The sequence below is a fragment of the Schistocerca gregaria genome, chromosome 4 (genome assembly GCF_023897955.1).
Source record: "Schistocerca gregaria isolate iqSchGreg1 chromosome 4, iqSchGreg1.2, whole genome shotgun sequence".
NCBI lineage: Eukaryota > Metazoa > Arthropoda > Insecta > Orthoptera > Acrididae > Schistocerca > Schistocerca gregaria.
In genome coordinates this window covers 532,702,992-532,728,728 of record NC_064923.1, presented here as the reverse complement: position 1 = coordinate 532,728,728, position 25,737 = coordinate 532,702,992, and the positions used below count along the sequence as shown (strand labels likewise).

The 25,737-nt window shown below is 43.2% G+C and overlaps 1 protein-coding gene across 3 annotated transcripts in view; it reads left to right on the top strand.

The window, feature by feature from the left end:
* The window catches only part of LOC126267676 (nephrin-like), a 468,973-nt gene that overhangs the window by 315,382 nt on the left and 127,854 nt on the right, over window positions 1-25,737 (top strand). For all 3 annotated transcript variants that reach the window (XM_049972976.1, XM_049972977.1, XM_049972978.1), the window contains exons 6-7: window positions 6,601-6,752; window positions 23,582-23,726. In XM_049972976.1, coding sequence (XP_049828933.1) covers window positions 6,601-6,752; window positions 23,582-23,726 — 297 coding nt within the window. The remainder of the gene's footprint in view (window positions 1-6,600; window positions 6,753-23,581; window positions 23,727-25,737) is intronic.

Here is a 25,737-nt window from a genome sequence, read left to right as displayed (position 1 = left end):
TTTTCCTTCCCCACTTCTGTTATGGCCCTTTTTAGAGATGTCCATTCCTCTTCAACTGTGTTGCCTACTGCGCTATTCCTTATTGCTGTATCTATAGCGTTAGAGAACTTCAAACGTATCTCGTAATTCCTTAGAACTTCCGTATCCCACTTCTTTGCGTATTGATTCTTCCTGAGTAATGTATTGAACTTCAGCCTACTCTTCATCACTACTATATTGTGATCTGAGTCTATATCTGCTCCTGGGTACGCCTTACAATCCAGTATCTGATTTCGGAATCTCTGTCTGACAATGATATAAGCTAATTGAAATCTTCCCGCACCTCCCGGCCTTTTCGAAGTATACCTCCTCCTCTTGTGATTCTTGAACAGGGTATTCGCTATTATTAGCTGAAACTTGTTACGGAACTCAATTAGTCTTTCTCCTCTTTCATTCCTTGTTCCAAGCCCATATTCTTCTGTAACCTTTTCTTCTACTCCCTCCCCTACAACTGCATTCCAGTCGCCCATGACTATTAGATTTTTGTCCCCCTTTACATACTGCGTTACCCTTTCAACATCCTCAAACACTTTCTCTATCTGTTCATCTTCAGCTTGTGACGTCGGCATGTATACCTAAACTATCGTTGTCGGTGTTGGTCTGCTGTCGATTCTGATTAGAATAACACGGTCACTGAACTGTTCACAGCAACACAACCTCTGCCCTACCTTCCTATTCATAACGAATCCTACACCTGTTATACCATTTTCTGCTGCAGTTGATATTACCCGATACTCATCTGACCAGAAATCCTTGTCTTCCTTCCACTTCACTTCACTGACCTCTACTATATCTAGATTGAGCCTTTGCATTTCCCTTTTCAGATTTTCTATTTTCCCTACCACATTCAAGCTTCTGACATTCCACGCCCCGACTCGTAGAACATTATCCTTTCGTTGATTATTTAATCTTTTTCTCATGGTAACCTCACCCTTGGCAGTCCCCTCCCGGAGATCCGAATGGGGGACTATTCCGGAATCTTTTGCCAATGGAGAGATCATGACACTTTTTCAACTACAGGCCGCATGTCCTGTGGATACACGTTACGTGTCTTTAATGAAGTGGTTTCCATTGCCTTCTGCATCCTCATGTCGCTGATCATTGCTGATTCTTCCGCCTTTAGGGGCAATTTCGCACCCTAGGACAAGAGAGTGCCCTGAACCTCTAGCCGCTCCTCCGCCCTCTTTTACTAGGCCGTTGGCAGAATGAGGCTGACTTCCTATGCCGGAAGTCTAAGTGCTCTTACCTTTTCTAAATTCAAACTGTCTGTCATCTCTCAAATTCTCGATTGTCTACTCTATTCGTCTGTACTCTTTCCAGAAACTGAATGCATTTTCTGTCAAGTTGATTGTCCGTTAGTTTTTGTTTTTTCTGTCTTTTTTTCTAAGTGATTGTGTGGTTAACATTATTAGATAAGGCCTGTGGGTATTACGAGACTCATAGATTCTACAAATAAACTGGAATCATCCTCTTCCCGCAATGATATCAAAAATTATCTGGGGATGGTATCTGCTTTTCTGCTTTGTTTGATTGTCCCCCAAATCTTTGTCAAACTATCATCGGATATTCCGTCTTTTTGATATCTTCATACACCTCTGTCATATTAGGAAGGATTTCAGCCATCTCGTACAGGTCGTCCGTGTTCCCCATGTTCCCTTGTCTTCAATCCACTACATCAACTATGTTTAACAGTGGAATTACTTTGACACTCTTGATGCACGTTTAGAAATCAGACTGGATTTGTGGTTATGATACTTCTCAGCTTTAATACCTTCGCACTGTTAGCCGTGCTAGACTCGCCAATCGGTCTCCCTAGTCTTGGGCTAGATATTTTCACATATCACTGTTGTTTGCGATGTCACTCTACGTTCCATAACGTTCAGAATGATATGACAGATGCGTGAACTTCGTTGATTAATAACTGATTATAGATTGGTTTTTAGAAAAGACTAAAAACAGATTTAAACACAGCACATTTCACTATAATTATAAACGGCAGTGTGACACATCAGGGCTGTTCAATCCATACTGATTTCATTGCACCTTGCACCTCAAACTCATTCTATATTACGATTTTGCTATAGTCATGGGTGCTTTCTTCGTCTACTCTTTGTTCAAGCACATTAAAATATTTCTTCATGACTTATTGAGTTCAAAGAATCATTCTATTTTGAAGTCTACTTTCAACTTATGTCAGAATTTTGATACTCTAAGCTGTAACTTCAGCATCCCGCAAAACCGTTTAGTAAAGGATAGTAGAGGGCGAAGATAGAGACGAAGGGGAATATTTGCGAAGAGGACGCATAGACGTTGCTTTTTATTGGTACACATCATTATTGCAGTACTATTCCTGAAGTAGTCTGCTGAAGCAATGCGCGCACATGTTTGTGTTTGTGAATGTGTGTGTGTGTGTGTGTGTGTGTGTGTGTGTGTGTGTGTGTGTGTGTGCATGCGTGCGTGCGTGCGTGTGCGCACATCCTCTATTTTTCACTGTTTTTCCGTGAACAAACTCTTTCCAAAACCCGAAAACGAATGTATTCCAGAGTCACACGAGTCTTATGCCCACGGTATTCTCTACTGTTAGTTATTACTATCGTTTGCGGAGAGCTAAGATATGATTTGCGTAGAAAAGTCATGTTTCTCTAATGCGTATGAAAATACAGCTTGCATATGCGCCTGGATTAATCGACAAACTGTACTGTTTTTTGTAACAAATAACCATATGGACAAAGCCCTGCCACAAACAGTAGTCCGCTCTTAGAACTTCCTGAAACGTCTGCTGGCCGGTTATCATTAAAATGAAACGCAGCTGTTGTCCCTGGAGTGCTGCATATGAATTTTTGTGGAACAGCTTTTCAAGTAAACACAAAGATTCGAAGAATTGTTTGCAGAGGAACAATTTGCGAAACTGCCGCATTGTGTGCGGCCGTATCGTGGAGTCTTGCCAAAACTTTGAAATGCGTTTCGAGTAGGAGCGTTCGTTGCGGGAGTCACTCAGAGCAAATTTCACTGAAACGTTCCTCATCCATTATATGTCTATAATGCAGCAATACACTTTAAAAACCGAGCAGCATTTTTCTGCTGGAACAATGAACACACAAACCACTGGGATGTCCTGTTATCAGAAAACACACAGAATCCATAAGCCACGAGCATATATTGTCCTCTAAATCGCATATAGAACTTCCCCCTCCTACAATTGTCTTCCTTTGTGAGTTGCAGTTTTACTTCTCGATGCCAAAAACTGTGTATGGGGAAAGTTTCACAGTTATTCAAGAGATTCGCACATCGATATGCTTTTTTGTTTTGTGCTTGATTTTGAAACACAAATTGTAGTTGACACTAATGATTATTGAAAGCTGAAGCTGTCCATCAAGGACTCGACATCTATTCCTCATTCCACGGGCAACAGAAAATATTAGTTTTCTTCGACCAAACAAAACTTTAGAGAAAAGTCATTAGGCTTTATGATCGAAGCTTTGCTGGTTACCATTCAAGCAACTGCAAATTAGAATGGTTTTAGCTTAATACTCTTCTTCGTCACGTGATCTTTACGAATAATTGTAAACAAAGTTTGTTAGATCAAACGAATGCAGTGAGCAACTTTCCATCTCCAGGAACCTGTTATACGTTGACGTTTTTAATGAACTGGAAGTAAACACGCATTCGCAGTGCTGTTACGAAGACAGCGTTGTTTCTCATCTCGAATGGAACAATTCGTTTTGAGTACACTGTTCAGTCTGCATTTTATGGGAAGTACTATAACCAGCATAGAATGGTTCATCACACTGACGTTATCCAAAGATTCAGCCGCTGTCTTGTGACAGAAATCATCGAACTTCTGCCTCGCTTTTAGGCGCAGACGACTACATATGTAGATGACGGGCGTATACAGAATTTGGCTCGTTGGTTCCTCGAAGAGAATACAACAGCACCTGCCATTTTGGAGGTCAGTGCGAGGAGTGTGTCATTGCGGACATTTAGCAACCGACTCCACGGAATTAATTTGGCTACTCTTCACGACGGAATTTGTCAGACGGTTTTTGTTACCGAACTATCAGATTAATAAGTCATGGTTACAAAATACCACAAATTCCTTACAGAAGAATCGAAAAACTGGTAGAAGCCGACCTCACGGAAGATCAGCGTGGATTATGGAGAAATGTAGAACACGCTAGGCAACACTGGCCGTACGTCTTATCTTAGAAGTTAAGGGAAGACAAACCTACGTTCATAGCATTTGAACACTTAGAGAAAGGTTTTGAGAATATTGGCTGGAATATTATTTTTGAAATTCTGAATGAAACAGGGGTATAATATTCGGAGTGGAGGGTATTTATAACTTGTACAGAAAGCACATTGCGCTTATAAGTGTCGAGCGTCATGAGGGGGAAGCAGTAGTTGAGGAGGTAGTGAGGCAGGCTTGTAACCTGTCGCCCGTGTTATTCAGTCTGTACATTGGGTTAGAAGTAAAGGAATCAAAAGAAAAGTTTGGAATACGAATTAAAGTTGAGGGAGGAGAAATAAAAACTGACGTTAGCTGATGACAATGTAATTCTTTCTGAGACAAGAAAAGGTTTGGATGAGTATTTGAACGTAATGGACTGTGCCTTGAAAGGAGAATATAAAATGAACATCAACAAATGCAAAGCAAGGATAATGGAACGTAGTCGAATTAAATTAGTTGATGCTGAAGGAATCACATTAGGAAAACGTGCACTTGAAGCAGTAAATTACTTTTGTTATTTGGACACCAGAGAAACTTATGATGGCCAAAGTAGAGAGTGTATAAAATGTAGGATTGCGATGTGAAGAAAAGCGTTTCTGAAGAAAAGAAATTTGTTAACGTAGAATAAAGATTGAAGTTTTAGGAGGGTCTTTTATGAAAGTATTTGTACGGAATGTAGACATGAATGGAAGTGAAACATGGACGAGAAACAGTTTACATATGAAGAGAATAGAAACCTTTCAAATGTGATGATACAGAAGAATGCTGAAGATTAGGCGAGTAGAGCAAATAACTAATAGGGATGTACTAATAGGACTGGACAGAAAAGAAATTTGTGACAAAGCATGACAAGAAGAAGGGGATCGGCTAATCGGCATATGCTGAGACATCATGGGATCACCAATCTAGTTTTAGTGGGAAGTGTGGGGTAAAAGTTGTAGGCGGAGGTCAAGAGAAGAATACAGTAAGCAGATTCATACGGACGTATTTGGCAGTAGTTATTCGGAAATGAAGAGGCTTGCACAGGATCCAGTAGCATGGAGAGCTGCCTCTTACATCAAACCAGCCTTCGGACTGATGACCATAACAACAATGGAAGAGTTTTGTGCCTGCCAAGTGGCGGTGAACTTCTCAAGCAAGAATTCCAACGGATTCAGTAGAAACATTGGTCAGTCACGGTTTTGGCTTGTACGATACACTGATTTCGGACACATGTGATTATATTGAAAGCTATTTGAAGGCTTCCAGGGCAGGTCCAGTCGCCTTGGTGTAGGTCTTATTACATTCGTCGCCATATTGGGAGACCTGCGCTCCGGATGGGGATGAAATGGTAATGAAGATAACACAACACCCGGTCCCTGAGTGGAGAAAATTCCCGACCTCGCCGGGAATCGAAGCCGGGCCCCTTAGGGCAGCACTCCGTCACGTTGTCCATTCGACTTTCGGGGCGGACACCTCTGTGTATTTTTCTCTTAGATATTACGGCGTTCATGACATAAAAGTACTCTAGTTTTTCTTCAGTTTATATTTCCGGTATGAATTAAAAAAATTTGCCTATATTTATTTCTGATTTCTGTCAATTTAACTAATAAAATATTACGTGTGCCTTACTGCCAATAACAAGTGAGACTAAAAATCTGATCTAATACTTAATAGTTCTGTAGCTGACAAATATTAGGTTCAAGTTTTATTTTTCTAATCTGTTGTCATAACAGGTACAGACAGATTCCGAGACCATAGTATGAGATGCAGCGTAGCTCAAAAAAAAAAAAAAAAAAAAAAAAAAAAGGTTGAAATTGCTACGGGACTTAACATTCGAGGTCATCAGTCGCCTAGGACTTAAAACTACTTAAACCTAACTAACATAAGGACATCACACGCATCCATTCCAGAAGCAGGATTCGAACCTGTGACCGTAGCAGTCGCTCGGTTCCAGAGTAAAGCGCCTAGAACCGCTCGGCCACAGCGGCCGGGTGTAATGTAGCAGTGGTCATTGCTCCCGTTTCCTGTATTGTACTTCACTATTACTCTCGTAATACCCAAAGACTAGCCCACGTTCAAAGTCACTGAGTTCTTCTGACAGACCCATTCTGATCCTGCTGCTTCCCTACGGATACAATAATACACCCCGTCTGCAGTTTTACTGGCGAGTCCGTCTCTCGTGGCACGTAAAAGTCATTTCCTCATTAGATACTGGTCTCTGGATACTTGTGATCAGATGATGCAGCTTTAAAGGAGGATTGCTTAACTGTGAAATCCCCAGCCAGTCGCGTGACTTCACCCTGTGGAGACGCCTTCAGAGACGATGCAACAGCGCTTGGTGTGTGTTACAGTGCGGCCTCTTTGGGTGCGCCTGGTGGGGGAGAACCGGCCGCTGTCTGCGGACAACACGTACCAGCTGTCGTGCGAAGCGGTGGGCACGCGGCCGCAGCCAGTCTTCTCCTGGTGGAAGGCCGGCGTCCAGTTGCGCAACTCGCGCGAGACGGTGAGTCGCCTCTCCTCAAGCTGCGATTCGATTTTACTGGACATATTAATTATATATTTTAGTTTTCAAATCTCCTTAACATACTTTTTTGTAGTGTGGTGCGGCCCGTCAACCTACATAAATTTTTTGCTTGATGTCTTCCTCTACAACTTTTACCATTTACACCTCCCTCTGCTAGCACGAAAGTTAATACCTTATGTCTCAATCGTGTCCTGTCATCCTGTCCCTACTTCTTGTCACAGTTTTCCACATCCTCCTTTTCTCGATAAGACTTTACAGAACCTCATCATTCCTTACCTTATCAGACCATCTAATTTCCAGCATTCTTCTTTAGTACCACGTCTCAAATGCTTCGATTCTATTCCGTTCCAGTTTTCCCAAAGTCCATACCTCACTACGAAACAATGATCTGTTCCAAATATACATTTCCAGAAATTTCTTCATCAAATGAACACATATTTTTGATATTAGTAGTATTCTCTTTTGCAGTAATGCCCTTTTTGCCAGCAATAATGTGCTTTCTATGTGTTTCATGTTCCGCCCATCGTCGGATATTTTGCTACCTAGATTGGAGTATTTCGTAACTTCAGTTACTTTGTGATCACCAATCTCGATGTTAACTTTCCCGCTCATCTCATTTCTGCTACTTCTCGTTACTTTCGTCTTTCTTCGGTTTACTCTCCATCCATATTCTGGATTGATTAGGCTCTTAATTTCATTGAACCTATCCCGTAAAACATGTTTACTTTAACTGACGACAGCAATGCTATCAGCAAATCTTATCATTGAATCCTTTCACCTTGATTTTCAATCCATATTTTTAACCTTCCTTTTATTTTTATTATTGATTCTTCGATGCATAGATTGAACAGGAGAGCGACAGACTACATCCTGTCAAAACATATACATAATTTTAAAAAAAAGTCTAATATTGTTATCTGTCTAATTTTACTATCGAGAAACAATCCCACGGATTTACATTTCCACCTAAACTGTTCGTTCAACGAAATTGTAGGTAACTCTATTCCACCTGTGTCATTAACGCAACACCACCCTTCCAAAATGAGCAGTTGACCTCTACAGAGAAGCCTTTACTCGTACCATGAACCAATGGAGATTCCAGTTTCAGCTATCTTGAACCACCTGAGAGGAAAGCCTGTATTGTTCCTCAAGAGCAGAAATACACTTTTCCTCCCTGAATCCACAATTTATCTGTTTATACACGTGTAGCGCGACAACAAACACGATACAATATTGCGTGCTTCTCAGCATCTACGAGGAGAACTCATAAAGATTGTATCACGTAAAACAGTTGGTATACAAGTGCGTTGCTGCGACACGTTGAAATCCCTGCGCCATAGTGGCGTAGCTCGATGCAAACGAATTCAGGCGTGATGATACTGGGTGTCTTTCAGAGCACGATAGGACCTCGTTCCCTACGTTTAGCGAACAGTAACCTTTACATTTTGGACATTTCAGATCCGGAGGCTGTGGCCTATTTCTGAAGTTTCCGCGACGTTATGTTTAACAGTATAACGCAAAACCATACGGACTCGTGCTCTTCTGTTCTACCTCGATTCAGAGGATGTGCAACTGTTGCCCACAGCATACAATGCCTGCACATATCTCGCTCAGAAGCTCAGTTTGAATTCATATCCAGCCAAGTATGAGCCATTGCCGCTAGAGGTGGCAGCTCTACATACTAAATTTAGTACACAGTACCTGTACATGTAATAGCGGTACGCAAATTTACAGATAGCGGTAGTAACACGTACATATTATAGAAAAGGGTAGTGCATTCGTGAGGCTGTCATTTATACTCGGATGATCTATGTGAGGAGGTTCAAGACCTATTATGGCCGCACGATGGGAACTAACACACTTAGAACGCCAAACAAAATGGTTCAAATGATTCTGAGCACTATGGGACTTAACATCGGAGGACATCAGTCCCCTAGAACTTAAACCTAACTAACCTAAGGACATCACACACATCCGTGCCCGAGGCAGGACTCGAACCTGCGATGGTAGCGGTCGCGCGGTTCCATACTGAAGCTCCTAGAATCGCTCGGCCACACGGCCGGCCATCCCAGGACAGTAGTTGGAGCTAGACACATGATACATTCTATTTCGGAAATCGTTAGGGAATTCAGTAGTCAGACATCCACAGTGTAAAGTGAGAACCGAGAGTACCAAACCACAGGCATTACTTCTCATGGTGACAACGCAATGGCCGACGGACTTCACTTAACAACCGAGGGCGTAGGATTTTCAGTGCTAACCGACAAGTGACACTGCATGAAAACCCCCCAGAAATACGACGGTCGTATCCGTTAGGACAGTGTGGCGTTAATCGGCTATGGCAGTAGAGGACGGAGGCGAATGTCTTTGCTAAAAGCACGACATTGCGAACAGCGTCTCTCCTGGACTCCTCACCATGCCGATTGGAGGCTATACGACTGGAAACCGTAGCTTCACCAGTTGAGTCCTGATTTCAGTTAGTAAGAGTCTATGAGTTTGGCGCAGACCTCACGAAGCCGTGAGATGTCAGCAAGGACTGGGCAAGCTGGTGCTGGCTTTAGAATGTTGTGGGCTGTGTTGACGTGGAATGGACTGGGTTCTCTCGTCCAAATGACCCGATAATTCACTGTGAACAGAAATGTTCTGCTAAATGTTGACCATTTGCAGCCATTCGTGAACTTCCTGTTACGAAACATGTCACCGGGCCACAATTGTACACGAGTGGTTTGAAGAACATTCTTGACAATTCGGGAGTACGATTTCGTCACCGAAATCACCCTACATCAAAACCATTTACGGGACATAATCGAGAGGTCATTTCGTCAAATAATGCCTGAACCGATAACACTTTCGCTATTATGGAGATCTACAGCGGCAGAATGACTCGACATTTCTGCGGAGGAATTCCAACGAGATTTTGAGTCCATGTCACATCGAGCTGCAGTATTACGCAGGCCAAAAAGGAGGTAGGACACAGTACTGAGTGGTGTCCTATGACTTTTGTCACCTAATGGTATAGCTCTCACCGCGCCTAAAACGGTACTATCTCGGGATTCATACCACCTGAACTATTGGTGCTGAAAGGGTAGAGTCGAGTGTTTTTTATAGCCCTTGGGTTAGGAACCGCTTATGTACTGAAAAGAAGGGTCATCCTAATGTCACTAACCTACATTACAGAATCAATGTACGAATACATTCATACCAAAGCCGAACCGCCAATTCCAAGACATTTTTGCACAAAAAAAGGCTGAAAATTTTACCATATATGTAAGATCCCGATCTCGAATAGCTCAGAAAATTGTGTTGTAATATTTATTACTTTGAGTGATAAAGAGTTTCAAAGCTACCCTAGTTGAAAACGTAGATTACGCTCTTAAAATGTGGTGTGAGGTAAAAGCGTCTGCAAAGTGTCTCCGTTGTCATCATAAGGGTTCTGAGAACTTCATATTGCAGTACTCACATCACAATTTTTGTAATCTTAAAATAATTTCTCAGAAGAAAAATTGGTTTTGTGTTACTTCAATCTCTTGTAAGTAAAGTAACAATATTTTACTGTCCCTAAAATGCTTTTCGTATGAATGGACGTTGCAGCAGGTAAAAGAAAAGAACCAGCGGAGAAACTCCGCTATCAGAGCACAATACGGCGAAGAATGTCCTGTTTAAGAGACTCTGACTAGGAAGTTGGGTACCACCTGCCTCGTTCCACCTCCCTCAGCACCTTCAAAATGTATCCCGAAAATTCTGGTATGTGATCATATTTGCTCTCTTTTATGCAGATAGAGGAGGAGAGAGTGGCAGTGAGAAAGAGACAGAAAATTAATAAATGAAAGAAGACAGTAGACAGGGGCTATGATGTAGACAGTGCAACGCAATCTATGGCAGTGAAAGGGAAAAAGGGACAGTGACAGTGTAACTTAGTTGATAATGACAGAACAGTGCTATGAAAAGAGTGAATGAGATATTGTCAGTAGGAGTGGAATAGAGAGATTTAGAAAGTGGTATTTAGTAGGAGCCATTGACAATGAGAGACAGAGTCTATGAAAACGAGGAATATAAGGACAGTGACAGTGAGGAGATACAGCAGCGGCGGGAAGGAATAGATAACAGCAGTAAGAGAGAGCAAAAGGAAGACAGTTAGAGTGAGAAGAGACAGTAATAGTAGAGTAGAACGAGGGCGACTGTGGCTGTGGGACGACACAATGACTGAGTCACATAGAGATAACGAAAATTAGTTGAGCTGAGTGAGTGAATGGAAATGGGCAAGTGGGTGTGCATGGGTATGACCGACTTACAGTGATGGACCTAGTGGTGCGACTGAGTTACAGTTAGGGGAGCTTGTGGGATTGAGAGGTGAGTTATATGTTAAAAAGCGATGTCGAATAAGTTCGCATGCCAAAATTTTTGGAAAAATTTTAAACTGCTGAGAAAGCCAGAATCAACGAGCAGCTACCCCACTTTTCAGTCAGTCTTTTAATAAGGACTATATTCGTCCCTCTGGTTCTTATTATTATGCTGTGCACACACACTTAGGTAAGCAAAATTTCATTTGCTATGCTTCTTGGTGATGCTGTTTCACTGGCCAGCTGTGTATTTGTGGACGGATGCCAATGTCAGGAAAAGAAAGTGGTGTCTAGCTAAGTAGCTGAGTGAGTGAATGGAAATGGGCAAGTGGGTGTGCATGGGTATGACCGACTTACAGTGATGGACCTAGTGGTGCGACTGAGTTACAGTTAGGGGAGCTTGTGGGATTGAGAGGTGAGTTATATGTTAAAAAGCGATGTCGAATAAGTTCGCATGCCAAAATTTTTGGAAAAATTTTAAACTGCTGAGAAAGCCAGAATCAACGAGCAGCTACCCCACTTTTCAGTCAGTCTTTTAATAAGGACTATATTCGTCACTCTGGTTCTTATTATTATGCTGTGCACACACACTTAGGTAAGCAAAATTTCATTTGCTATGCTTCTTGGTGATGCTGTTTCACTGGCCAGCTGTGTATTTGTGGACGGATGCCAATGTCAGGAAAAGAAAGTGGTGTCTAGCTAAGTAGTGTATATTGAATACCTGCAACATATACGCTAAGAACAACAAATAACCTTTGATAATTATACGTAACTAAGTTATGAAACGGATCTAAGTTAATGCTACAGTGAATTCACTGGAAACAAATTCATTAGCTACGGGTAATTTTAAATTCTATGGGGCTTATCTCAGAAATCCTCTCCGAGCGACTTGCGGAGCAAGGAAGCCACAGGAAGTTGCTCGTGTTGGTAGGCGACAATTCTGCAGTGATTATCCGCCACGTTAGGCTGCAGTCAGGACAACTGTTCTGGCGACGGGTCATACGGCACTAATCCTGCAGCATCTGGCTCCAGCGACGCACTTTTTGCGTCCTAGTGGGTAAACGCTTGGACGGCATACTGAGGCGATCCAAGCGGCGTCTAATCAGCTCGTTAGCTTTTATGGTTCAATTACCAGCGGCTGGCCGGCGGCATAGCAGAGCCTTTATCTCGTTAGGACCTGTGGCTGGCTTTCCGCCCACCTCGCGTCCGTAGTACGAAGCAGCAGACCGGCGGGGTGGCTGTATCGGTTGGTGCTAGCTGCTGCGAGTCCAGCCAGTCTCTCCCGCCAGGGCCTCACGATTTGGTTGTTTTATTCCCTTCGACACTGTAAGCGTCAATCAAATTTGTGTTTGATGTAATAAAGCTGTAGCTTTCAGGTTGTGTCGTTGAACGAAAGGTTGGTGACTACTGTTGGCAGCGATAAGAAATACGACGATAGAGGGAAAAAGTTCAGTGATTACTTGCACTACTTTATTTAACTTGTACACGTCTTTAAGTCTAGAACACTAATGCCTCTGTACCTATGCCAACACCTAGCGATCAGTAAATTTTCATTTAAATGGATTATACGAGGGTAATCCTAAAAGTAAGGTCTCCTATTCCTTCATAATTACATAGACATGTTTATGTCTACAATGGTTTACATCAGTTTACAGCTTGAACATTTAGCTATTTTTCGTCATAGTCACCATTTCTGTCGATAATTTTTGTATAAACTGTGGCAATTTTTGTATGCCCATGTCATACCAACTCGCCGCCATGCTGTTCAGAAAGTTATGAACCCCTTCTTGCACCTCTTCATCGGAGCTGAATCACTTTCGGCCCAAATGTTCTTTTAACCTAGGGAATAGGTGATACTCACTGGGCGCTTAGTCAGAACTGTAGGGTTGGTGGGTGATTATGTCACACTGAAACTGTTGCAGGAGATCAACGGTTTGCCGAGCTATGTGTGGACGAGCGTTGTCATGGAGAATAGTACGCCTTTGCTGAACATGCATCTTCTCCGGTTCTGAATTGCCTGTTTCAGTATTTTCAGAGCCTCACAGTACCTGTCAGCGTTAATTGTCGCCCCAGTGGGCATAAAGTCGACCAACAGTAACGTTTTCCGATCCCAAAATAATGGTTGTCATGACTTTACCGGCAGACTGTGTTTCTTTGAATTTCCACGGCTTTGGCGAAGAAAGATGCCGCTACTGGCGTTATTGTTGCTTGGTCTCAGATGCAATATGGTATGCTCAGGTTCCGTCATCAGTGACAACTGAGTCCAGGAGTTGTCCTGTTTTGCTGCAAGGCAGTGAAGAAATGCGCGGGGAGCATCAACTCGTTGCGGCATGTGGTCCTCAGTCAGTATGAGTGGCACCCATCTTGCGCACACATTCCTGTAGTTCAATGTTTCCGTTAAAATTCTGTGAGCGGTGCTTCGGGAAACCTCAGGAACCAACGTGCAGAGATTATCCAGAGTCATCCAGTAATCTTCACGCATGCTTTGATCAACCTTTAGCACTGTCTTCTTCGAAATTAACGAACTCCCGCTCCTTTGTTCGTCGTGAATTTCGGTCCGACCAGCTGCAAACTCTCTACACTTACGAACATTTTTAACATCCATGCACGACTTACCTTACATTTCCATCAATTGGCGATGGATTTCAATCGGTGCAGTGCCCGTTGCGTTCAAGAACCTAATAACTGCGCGCAATTCGCACTTGGCAGTAACATTCAACGAGAGCTCCAATCTCAACGGCTGCCAAACCAAGACTGAGCGCCTCAGCCCAGCGTGCGCATGTTTACACTCAGCGCCTGAAGCACTCTTCATAGCAGTGTGACCAACTGCCACACAAACAGAGTCCAGTACTTACAAAAAAATAGGAGACCTTACTTTTGGGATTACCCTCGTATTTTTGATGCTTTATAATTAAAAGCTTATTATTGGTTTGAAGCCTTCAATACAAGAACGAGTAGCGCACGAAAGTGGTTTTCAAACTATACACAACAATGCCACTATATCTCTATTGCTACTGAGTGCACAAATAACTTACGAGAAAGAAGTCGGGTGAAGTCACCGACAGCCACCGACGTTTCGACGGGAGCACGCCCTACCATTCTCTAAACATAACTGCAGCAAGTAATGGCTGTGAAAGCGGATTTAAAACTTCAGTTCTCAGAGAAATTCTATAAACATAACTCTCTCTCTCTCTCTCTCTCTCTCTCTCTCTCTCTCTCACGTGTACGCTCGTGCACACGCACTGTAAGCACTAGTGCTATCACATACCATAGATCATCGACGTCAGAAGTTATCGATAGTGAAATTAATGATCAATGGATCACGTCGCATAAACTGTAGCCCTGTGGTTTTTGACAAGTGCCAGAGAAAAATTCCACCCAGACTTTATGTGGTTACTCCCCAATTATTTTCAACAGTTTCCTTAATAACTCTATCACAATAGCTGGAATTGCATGTCAGAATTTTGGTTTTTTATATTCCTAGGATGATCGGTGACAAGACAATGATTTACAATGGCCGACTGGCTCGGCTGTTGTAAGCGTAGTGTTCCGTGCACCGGTCCTTCACAGTCCTGTTAGTCTGACCAATATGCCAAAACTTCAAGGAACACGATAGTCACCCGTCTTACACAAACCATCTAACCTAAAAATATCCTGATCCTAGATGGTGGTCGAAAAACACACTCCACATGATATATCCTCAAAATATGACCAATCCTGTTCGAAATGCTCAGTCCGTAAGGCAAAAGTGGCGACCTCGGTATTATCATCACTCACCCGATGCACAGTTGGTCGATAGCGCAACGTACGTCTAATCTGTCTTTCACCTTAACTATTCTCAAGAGAAGTGACTTCGAGACAGGCAAACTCACCTGAAAAACGCTCACGGTCCGATACGATATGGGCCATGTGAACCAAGGTATGAAGTAACCGTTCACATTGAGCCAAATGCTGATACAAATCAGTATGAGCAGACTTTCTGTAAACGGTATGTCATAACGTACCATTTAGCTTCCTCCAGTCCAACACATCAAGCAAGGGAAGGCAGCCATCATTTTCTGCTTCCATCGTAAAACTAATATTCGAGTTCAAATTCTCACTGCCATAGTTTCCACCGGTGCTTTGTGCCCTAATCACAAGATGCACACCGGCCAGGGTAGCCGAGCGGTTCTAGGCGTTACAGTCTGGAACCGCGCGACCGCTACGGTCGCAAGTTCGAATCCTGCCTCGGGCATGGATGTGTGAGGTCGTTAGGTTAGTTAGGTTTAAGTAGTGCTAAGTTCTAGGGGACTGATGATCTCAGAAGTTAAGTCCCATAGTGCTCAGAGCCTTTTTGAACATGATGCACAACAGAAGAGTTGCACTCAATCGTACGGCACAATCCCTAAATATCTGCAGATGATCTATACTGCCTGCACAAACGATATGACATTAATCAACTGGCTCATTAAGCTGTCTTATGTCGGTATTGATTTTCGTTTGTGGTATGATCTTATGGGACCAAACTGCTGAGGTCATCGGTCTCTAACCCTACACACTACTTAATCTAACTTAAACTAATTTACGCTATGGACAAGACACACCCATTCCCGAGGGAGAACTCGAACCACCGACGGGGAGAGCCGCACGGACCGTGCCAAAGCGCCTAGACAACCCGGCCACCGCGCGCGGGTCGGTAATGATTCGGTACCTCGATGACCTTCATAAATTCTTCTTCGTTAATCAATACATTCTAACGCAGCTGCAGCCCAGTGTGTTGGCAGAGCAAGTCCTGGCCTCAAAAACCGGTACGTCTTTCAACACAGTACATTCAAAGTACCTTTCAGAAGCACCACCCCTCCTCATAGTTACGGGGGACTACGACTTAAAAATCCAGAAATCGACTGCGCCGTAATTCTTCTCAAAGAAGAGCGCAAACTCATCAGTTATACTAACATCATCATAATTAAGAACTTCTGCGTATCTTTCTAGCATAAAGTGGATCTATCGCGACTTCAGATGTTTTTACTAATGTTTGCATCACACTATGTAGCGTCTGCAGCAAAGTTCTGAAACAAAGGGGCGAGGGAGTACTTCAGAATTTCATATTATTCACACACAACAAATGCTTTGTCCTCTTCCACTGCACACATAGCAATCAAGTTCACACAGCTCACTTAGCCAGGGCATGGAGCAACGTCTTACCTTGGTTGACACCCAGATATGAAGTGATCACCAACACAGGTAAAAAGTTGAACCGGGCCAACCTTGCACTGTATATTGTCTGCAAACAGTGTCGAATTCCCGATACCATCCAACAGCAATTTTTCTGTCGGGGCCAGACAGAGATGTCGAACTGGTATGAAGGAAATTGCTGTCGTTACTAGGATGGCTTGTCACACAGTCACCTCATCATATTTGTTACCCTCCGACAGTGAATTCTTCCCGTCCGCCAAACATTACAGCATTCTTTGGTTTGAAGGACACTGTTGTGTACTGTGCCTTACCGAATACATGTCCAGATTTACAAGACTTAAGGCTCCACCTTATGATTCATACGTAATGAATCTCTTTTTTGTGGCTGGCCTGATGCAGCGGCCACGACATCATGTTTTGTGACAACCTCTTCGTCTCAGAGGAGCACTTCCACACGACGTCTTCATTTACTGGTTGGATGTATCCCAGTCCCTGTCCTCCCGTACAGTTTATATCTTATAACCTACCTCCAGTACCAAGGCCAATAGTCCCTGCTGCCTTTCCATATGTGCTACCACTCTACCCCTTTTTACGGTCATTCGATATGTTTCTTTCTCAACGAAATCAGCGAATAGTGTTCTGATTTTTTATCTTATTAAGCCACATTATTTTCAACATACTTCTATAGCAACACATCTCAAACGCTTCTATTACCTCCTTTTCGAGTTCCTTCACTGCCATGATTCGCTATCATGTTTATTGCTAGCAAATGTTTCATGGGCAGCAGTGTCCTCCTTGCTTATACCAATTTGCGTTTTATGCCTGTCTTGCTTTGTCGGTGATCTATTATTGCGCTTCAATGGTAACAGAATTACTTCGTCAACCTCCGTGTCACCCGTTTTTATTTTAATTTTGCCGGTAATATCATTTAAGCTTTTCCTCATTACTTTCTTCTGTTTACACTCGATCCATAACCTGTATTCACTAGACTGTTAAGTCTAGTAAACTCGTCCTGCAATTCTTCTCCTCTTTCTACGACGACAGCACTGTGCTCTCACCGAGACTTTAACCCCGAATATTAATCCTACTGTTGAAAACTTTGTTTTCGTCATTGCTTTTGTCATGGAGAGGTACAACATTAGGGGTCTAAGCGCACCCTACGTAGTCCGAGCACTTCGTTCTTGGTCTTCTATCTTAGCTTCTCCCTTTCCTATTTAATTGCACATGATCTACATTTCTCGTCGTTCCCCAGGGCTTAGTCCTATTTCTTCCAAGAATTTGGGACATCTTACAGGATTTTACATCGTCAAACCCTTTTACAGATCTAAAACGTCTGTGAACATGTTTGATTTTTCACAAGCTTTGATTCTGCTACCGAGTGCGACGACAGAACAGGCTGTCTGGAACTTTACATCATTCTCATTTTCTGTCCAATTCTTTGGTATATAAATCTATCTTGGTTAAATTAATAATCATTATAGTATCCACATTATAATCAACGACAAATCAAATTCCGTCTCCATCCCATTCACTACAAACAGTCTCCTACCACCATTATTACAGAGAAGAATTAACGGCTTAACATTTTGTGTTTTATTAGTTCCCTTACATTATGCATTTGGTATGTGAGACCAGTGACTCAAACAGCAATAGGAGTACTGCACAGATTCAGAAAGTAGCTGAGTACCAGATATTGGCTGGTTTGTATTTATCCCAATCGTCTATTAGTCCAGCTCCTCCGTCCTCCTCTCTGTGTCCATCGCCTCCTCCCCCTTTCTCTGTCCACCTCGTCCATCACTCCCTATCAGTCCAGCTCCTCCACTTCCTCTCTCTGTCAGTATAGTCCTCCTCCTCCACCTGTTCATTTCTTTTTCGACGTTTCTCTGGATATCTCTTCCTCCTCGTGCGTTTGTCCATCTCCTCTTTGCTTTCTTTTTCCATCTCCTCCTCACCTATCTCTGTGTCCATTTACGCATTCCCTCTCTCCTTCCCTCGATGTGTATAAAATATATTTTAACACAGCTCATTATTTATGCTGTCATATCTCCTGAACTACGTGATGTGCAATGACATTTTGCAGGTACATCCAGTGGTAATGTGGATACTGTCTGTTAAATGGGTTGTGAATAGAGACTATATTTTTAAAAAAATTATAAAATAAAGCGCATTCATGATGTGACAGTTTTTCACTCATCTCAATATTTGACGTCGTATTCCTTAAACAATGTGTCGCAAATGAAATACACTCCTGGAAATGGAAAAAAGAACACATTGACACCGGTGGGTCAGACCCACCATACTTGCTCCGGACACTGCGAGAGGGCTGTACAAACAATGATCACACGCACGGCACAGCGGACACACCAGGAACCGCGGTGTTGGCCGTCGAATGGCGCTAGCTGCGCAGCATTTGTGCACCGCCACCGTCAGTGTCAGCCAGTTTGCCGTGGCATACGGATCTCCATCGCAGTCTTTAACACTGGTAGCATGCCGCGACAGCGTGGACGTGAACCGTATGTGCAGTAGATGGACTTTGAGCGAGGGCGTATAGTGGGCATGCGGGAGGCCGGGTGGACGTACCGCCGAATTGCTCAACACGTGGGGCGTGAGGTCTCCACAGTACATCGATGTTTGTCGCCAGTGGTCGCCGGAAGGTGCACGTGCCCGTCGACCTGGGACCGGACCGCAACGACGCACGGATGCACGCCAAGACCGTAGGATCCTACGCAGTGCCGTAGGGGACCGCACCGCCACTTCCCAGCAAATTAGGTACACGGTTGCTCCTGGGGTATCGGCGAGGACCATTCGCAACCGTCTCCATGAAGCTGGGCTACGGTCCCGCACACCGTTAGGCCGTCTTCCGCTCACGCCCCAACATCGTGCAGCCCGCCTGCAATGGTGTCGCGACAGGCGTGAATGGAGGGACGAATGGAGACGTGTTGTCTTCAGCGATGAGAGTCGCTTCTGCCTTGGTGCCAATGATGGTCGTATGCGTGTTTGGCGCCGTGCAGGTGAGTGCCACAATCAGGACTGCATACGACCGAGGCACACAGGGCCAACACCCGGCATCATGGTGTGGGGAGCGATCTCCTACACTGGCCGTACACCTCTGGTGATCGTCGAGGGGACACTGAATAGTGCACGGTACATCCAAACCCTCATTGAACCCATCGTTCTACAATTCCTAGACCGGCTAGGGAACTTGCTGTTCCAACAGGACAATGCATGTCCGCATGTATCCCCTGCCACCCAACGTGCTCTAGAAGGTGTAAGTCAACTACCCTGGCCAGCAAGATCTCCGGATCTGTCCCCCATTGAGCATGTTTGGGACTGGATGAAGCGTCGTCTCACGCGGTCTGCACGTCCAGCACGAACGCTGGTCCAACTGAGGCGCCAGGTGGAAATGGCATGGCAAGCCGTTCCACATGACTACATCCAGCATCTGTACGATCGTCTCCATGGGAGAATAGCAGCCTGCATTGCTGCGAAAGGTGGATATACACTGTACTAGTGCCGACATTGTGCATGCTCTGTTGCCTGTGTCTATGTGCCTGTAGTTCTGTCAGTGTGATCATGTGATGTATCTGACCCCAGGAATGTGTCAATAAAGTTTCCCCTTCCTGGGACAATGAATTCACGGTGTTCTTATTTCAATTTCCAGGAGTGTATTTTGTAGATACAGTCAGCGGGAAATGATGATACTGTTTGCGAAAGTGTTACAAATAAAAACTTTAAACCATGTGGCAGTTTTTACGCACCTCGTTGTTTGTGACACCATATATCTTAAACTATGGGTCAACAGTGATATAATTCGGCAGGTATCTTTAGCGGTATATGTGAATACCATCTCAGAACTGTGTCGAATATAGATAGTAGCAAATACGTAATAAATTAAGACGTCACTCATAATTCGACAGTTTTACTGCGTGAACAGTGACAATGTAGTAAGTGATAAGCTTTTTTCCTTTCTTTCCTTTCACTATTTTGTCGGGTGTTATACGAGAAGAAGTTTTGTAGTAATTTGAAATTACGTGTATGGTTTGTTGCAAGTGTCTAAGAACTCACGTTCTCAAATATTGTATAACTGAAATATGGGAATTCACGTATTGTGGGCTACACTGCTTTTCCTCTGCCACCTGAAACCCTTTCATAGAAAGGTCGTTCTTACAACTACAGCGTGATTTCAAAACAGCAAGCGATATGTGTAAAAAGTTTAGTTGAAGTCGATGCAGTCCTTTCGGAAGAATTGTGGAACATACATGCACCCATTTTATAATATGGAGGGATTGAGCTTATTAAGTCAAATAAGTGTTATCTCGTACCGTTGGAACAGAAGATTAGTTTGATTTTATCTCCCTAAAGCCACGTCGACAATAGTACCCATCGACACTGATGAAAAGGCTGCTGTGTCGTTGGTGGATGTACGTTTCAACAAAATAAACTCGGCACATTCTTTACAGCACCCGACAGGGAAAGGCTAACGTGCCTTGATCGAGTTCCGGTCCTGCACAAAGTTTATTTTCTTCCAGGATATTTCATATCAGAGCAAGCTCTGCTGCAATATCAATGTTCATTCTCGAATTAGCTCTATTTGTTCGTTAATGAACTCCAAAACGCAGCAGAAAACGGCACATTGGTTTCGGTCACGTTCTTTATCTCGCGTAAGACTTTCGACTCTGTGCCAGAGCCTTTAAGTGAAAAAATTCGAGTGCACTCGATATGTGAGTGTAATCAGGACTTAATAAATGTCGTTATTAGTGGAAGAACGAAGCAGAGAGATGTGAAGGCAATTTCTGGAGCACCGAAAGAAAACGTTATAGAGCAATTACTGTTTATTGTAAACATAAACGATTCATTGAGCAACGTTGGAAAGGGAGAGGCTGTTCAAGGACGAAGGACGGTGCTCCTGTCTATTGGAAGACTGCAACACCGAAACCGTAGCGAAATCCAAGAAGCCCTTCAGAGGCTTCAAAACTGCTACAGGAAATGACGTTTGTACCCGAACATAAAAATGAATGTAACAACTAGCGTGTAAGTAGGCGAAGAGATCTGTTAATGGTTCTTTACACTACCAGCGATACGTCTTTGATACCAGAAAAAACGCTTAAATACTTAGGAGCGACAATTCGGAGCTATTTACCGGGGGTTAAGTATTGTTTCATAGAAAAAAAGAAATTAAGCACATAATTTTGGTTATTTTGTCAGTTACATGTTTGCAATCATCATAGGCATTTAAATAACGGTCACCACAAGGAGCAAATATCCCTTACACCGTTAATGATGTGAACCATCGTTTAGTAACTCGATGAGAAAGGCCTTGCACCTACAGTCCATGCTGAGTCGATAGTAAAAATGCACCAACATTTGACTCAGTGGGTAGCTGGTGCGAATGCTTCCTGAATGATCGGAAAAGTCTGTCGTTGAACACAATGGCAGATCATCTCTCTGAATCGAATTCGAAACCGTCAGAGAAGTGCAGACCCTGATGCTGAAAATTTGGTACATGAAATTAGAAACGCAAATCCTAATATGGAAAGTAATTGAGGATTACGCTGCATGCTCTTTCACAACATTTTGAACATGACCAAGGTCGGAACCAGTTTGGTTCCGCGACTGTTCACACCGGGTTGCAAAGCACACCGAACGGAGACAGCAGCGCACATGCAGCATTTGTATCAGGCCGATCAAGATGACTTCACTGCCACGGCCGAATGATGGATACACCGCTTAACCAGGGGACATGGAGTAAAGTAGTTAATTCACCACGTCCTAAAAACGTGAATGTCACAATGTAATCAGGTAAGTTGATATTTGGTGCTTTTTGGGACCGCCTGAGTACAGTGGCAACGGATCATGTTTTCGTATAGACCGTCGCAGGACAAATATCGAAATTTTTGACGATGTTGCGGGAGGCTGTGCTGGGGAAATGTCGCGAGGGTAATCTTGTTACACATTAACAACGCAGCTCCTTCTGCATAGGACGGTCACACTTGCTGCCTCTCTGGGTTAGACGGCTTTAACAAACCCTGAGTATTCTCCTGACGAGTTACCAGTCATCTACTCCGTCAGGAATTTCGGGCAGAATGACCACGAGGTGATAAGTGTCCGGGACGTCTACATCCCGACAAGCCATCCACCACTGGGAAAATTGTGTCGCTTACTTGGGTTAAAGTGTAGAGAAAGAGTAACACCATGACTATGTACAAAGGTCGTAACTAGATGTTTTTGTTGTTTATGTGCAGACTTAAGCGACGATTAAAAATTTGCACTATGGCTGGGATTCAAACCTGGGACTCCTGCGCTCTATACAGACGCGCTAACCACTACACCACCCTTGCACAGTTGCTGTAAGCTATTTCACGAGCTAGCCTAGCAGGATTCCCTTCTCAGTCCAAATTCCCATCCACGCCTCAGCCCACCGGGTATTAGCTCTAAACTGGAACAGGTTTATTTATTTATTTATATATTTATTTTTGAAGTGGTAGTTATTATTTCTTAACTAACCCTCTTAAAGCTCAATAATTGCACAAATTACATGTAGGAATAGCGAATGTCAGGCTGAGAATGTTTGGACGAATCTCGTGCATCCAGTGATGTTTAAAGAGCGACTTGATTTCACTGGTGGAACCACATACTAGTCTGATGTTCTAGCCTGTTATCGAAGATATAGATAAACCGTTTCATGAACCACTTTGAATGGTGAACACGACTAAGATGATGGGAGAGACAGCTCGATCATTCTGTACTCTGAATGAGGACAGTGGCTGAAAATGTTGTAGGGTAACATAATCGAAACGGCCGGCATAAGAAGGTGCCAGACGGATCGCGTCGCTGTTGCCGCCTTTCAACTGCGAAGCGATAACGGCTGCAAGAGAAAACAGTACCCGTCTTCTAAGCTATAGCGGCGCTGAGCTGTTGTCATAGGCAGGTTCACGAAATTACGATGCAAGAGTGATTGAGGTCGGCTCGCGAAGCTGCGGGGATCACCTTACGCTGACTCAACTCCAAGGAGTCATTGTTTTGACTTTCCCTCGTAACGTTATCTCAGACCTTATGCGTTAACAAGTTTCAATGCAAGTTTTATGGACTTGCTCTTCGGATTATGCCGTGATTTTTAAGTACTTTGTCCCTATTCAGTTATCAATCACTTCAGGTATTTTCTTCCAGAATTAGATCACTTACATTTGAGCTATGTCTTTGCACTATTGTTAATAAACACGATACCAAAATTAGTCCACAATATCTTTTGGTTTACGTCTCCACCAAGTACCTGCAGCTTGTTGTTTGTTCCAGACGAGTGCAGACGGGAACACCACTACCAGCACGTTGACTTTCGTTCCTATCGTAGAAGACAGTGGCAAGAAGGTCACGTGCCGCGCTGGGACGCCGCTCATTCCGGACAGCACGCTGGAGGACTCCTGGAAGCTCGACATCTTCCGTAAGTAAGCACGCTGTACTGAATTTTCAGTGTGTGTGCTACAGCGCCGTGTTTAATGATCTATATTCATATCAGTAAGTGGTAGTCACTGAGTGTTACAAGAACCATGAACGAGTGGCATGTGGAAGATGGTATAAAGTCTTGCAGAAAATCTGCAAGAGATGTGACTGATAAGAAGTAAATTTGTGAAGAATTAGTTTCATTATGAATGAAAAAAAGCATGATGCTGCTGTAATATACTCCAGCACCTCTTATTTTTACAAACCGATTTTCGATAGTTATGCCATCGTCAGATATCAAGATAAATATGTGAGACTGTGAAATTTATGTGGGGTCGAAGAATTCAAAATATGATAACTATAGAGCACCTCAGCTGATTTCCAAAGATGTTAAATGTTAATGTTTAAAATTAAAGCGCGAAGTCTTATTCTAGTAAGAGTGAGATTTTACATAAAATATATTACCGTTATATAATTAACTACATGACAATTTACAACGGTAGTTCTGACAGATAAAATAAGTTGAACAGTGCATAGTAAAATTCGGTGACATGTCCCATGGGCGTGACTGAACAAACTATCTTGGACTTGAAACATCCATTATTACCGTCAAGTTCAGTGTAACAAGTGAGATTAAACAAGTAAATTAAACAATTATCTGAAGTAAAATTTTAGCAAGGCAAGCGAAACTTTTATAGTAACTGAAATAGACGGAAAAATGGGGCATGTAAGCAGGAGGAGTAATTTACAAAATGGTCTGGGTTGGATTATCACCCGTATCTACAGTTAGTGGTGGCGAGTAAGGGAACTATGTCTGATCGCTAAGTAGTAAGTTTGGGAAGTGGGCATATGCTTATAAATTCTCATTATTTCAAGGTTAATACACTTCCTTCCTTCTTGGATGTTAAGTAAGACTTCATATTGCAGCTTATAACTGTAGCCTCCTTTAAGCAGACTGTCTGCGAAAAAGCAGTCTTCTTTTCAAAGTCTCCAACATCTATGACGTTCCATCAGATGGGTGGATAGTGCGTGCCATACTTGCCTATACAGAACTTGCAACAACTACAAGTGATTTTGTATATTCTACTACTTTCTAGAGCTGAACTGCTGTCTTTATCATCGGACAAAATTTGCTCAGTGGTATTGTGCACATATAATGAATTTTTAAAATTTCTGCATTTCAGCTTTTCGACCACCTTCAGCGAGACGTTTCCTAAATACCAGGTGATCAAAAAGTCAGTATAAATTTGAAAACTTAATAAATCACGGAGTAATGTACACAGAGAGGTAAAAATTCACACACATGCTTGGAATGACATGGGGTTTTATTAGAACAAAAAAAATCACAAAATGTTCGACAGGTGGCGCTGGGTTTTATTAGAACAAAAAAAATCACAAAATGTTCGACAGGTGGCGCTGGACAGCAAAACGTCAGTGACGGGTGAGAGGTACGCCGATGTGTTACAGAATTGCATCATCCCCAGCCTGGCTGATAAACACCTGCTGGAACGTACGATGTTTATGCAGGATGGCGTTCTACGCAATATTGCTAGACGCGTGAAAGATCTCTTGCGCGCGTCGTTTGGTGATGATCGTGTGCTTAGCCGCCACTTTCGTCATGCTTGGCCTCCCAGGTCCCCAGGTCCCCAGGTCCGTGCTATTATTGGCTTTGGGGTTACCTGAAGTCGCAAGTGTATCGTGATCGACCGACATCTCTAGGGATGTTGTTGTTGTTGTGGTCTTCAGTCCTCAGACTGGTTTGATCCAGCTCTCCATGCTTATCTATCCTGTGCAAGCTCCTTCATCTCAAAGTACCTACTGCAACCTACATCCTTCTGAATCTGCTTAGTGTACTCATCTCTTGGTCTTCCTCTACGATTTTTCCCTCCACATTGCACTCCAATGCTAAATTTGTGATCCCTTGATACCACAGGACATGTCCTAACAACCGATCCCTTCTTCTAGTCAAGTTGTGCCACAAACTTCTCTTCTCCCCAATCCTATTCAATACC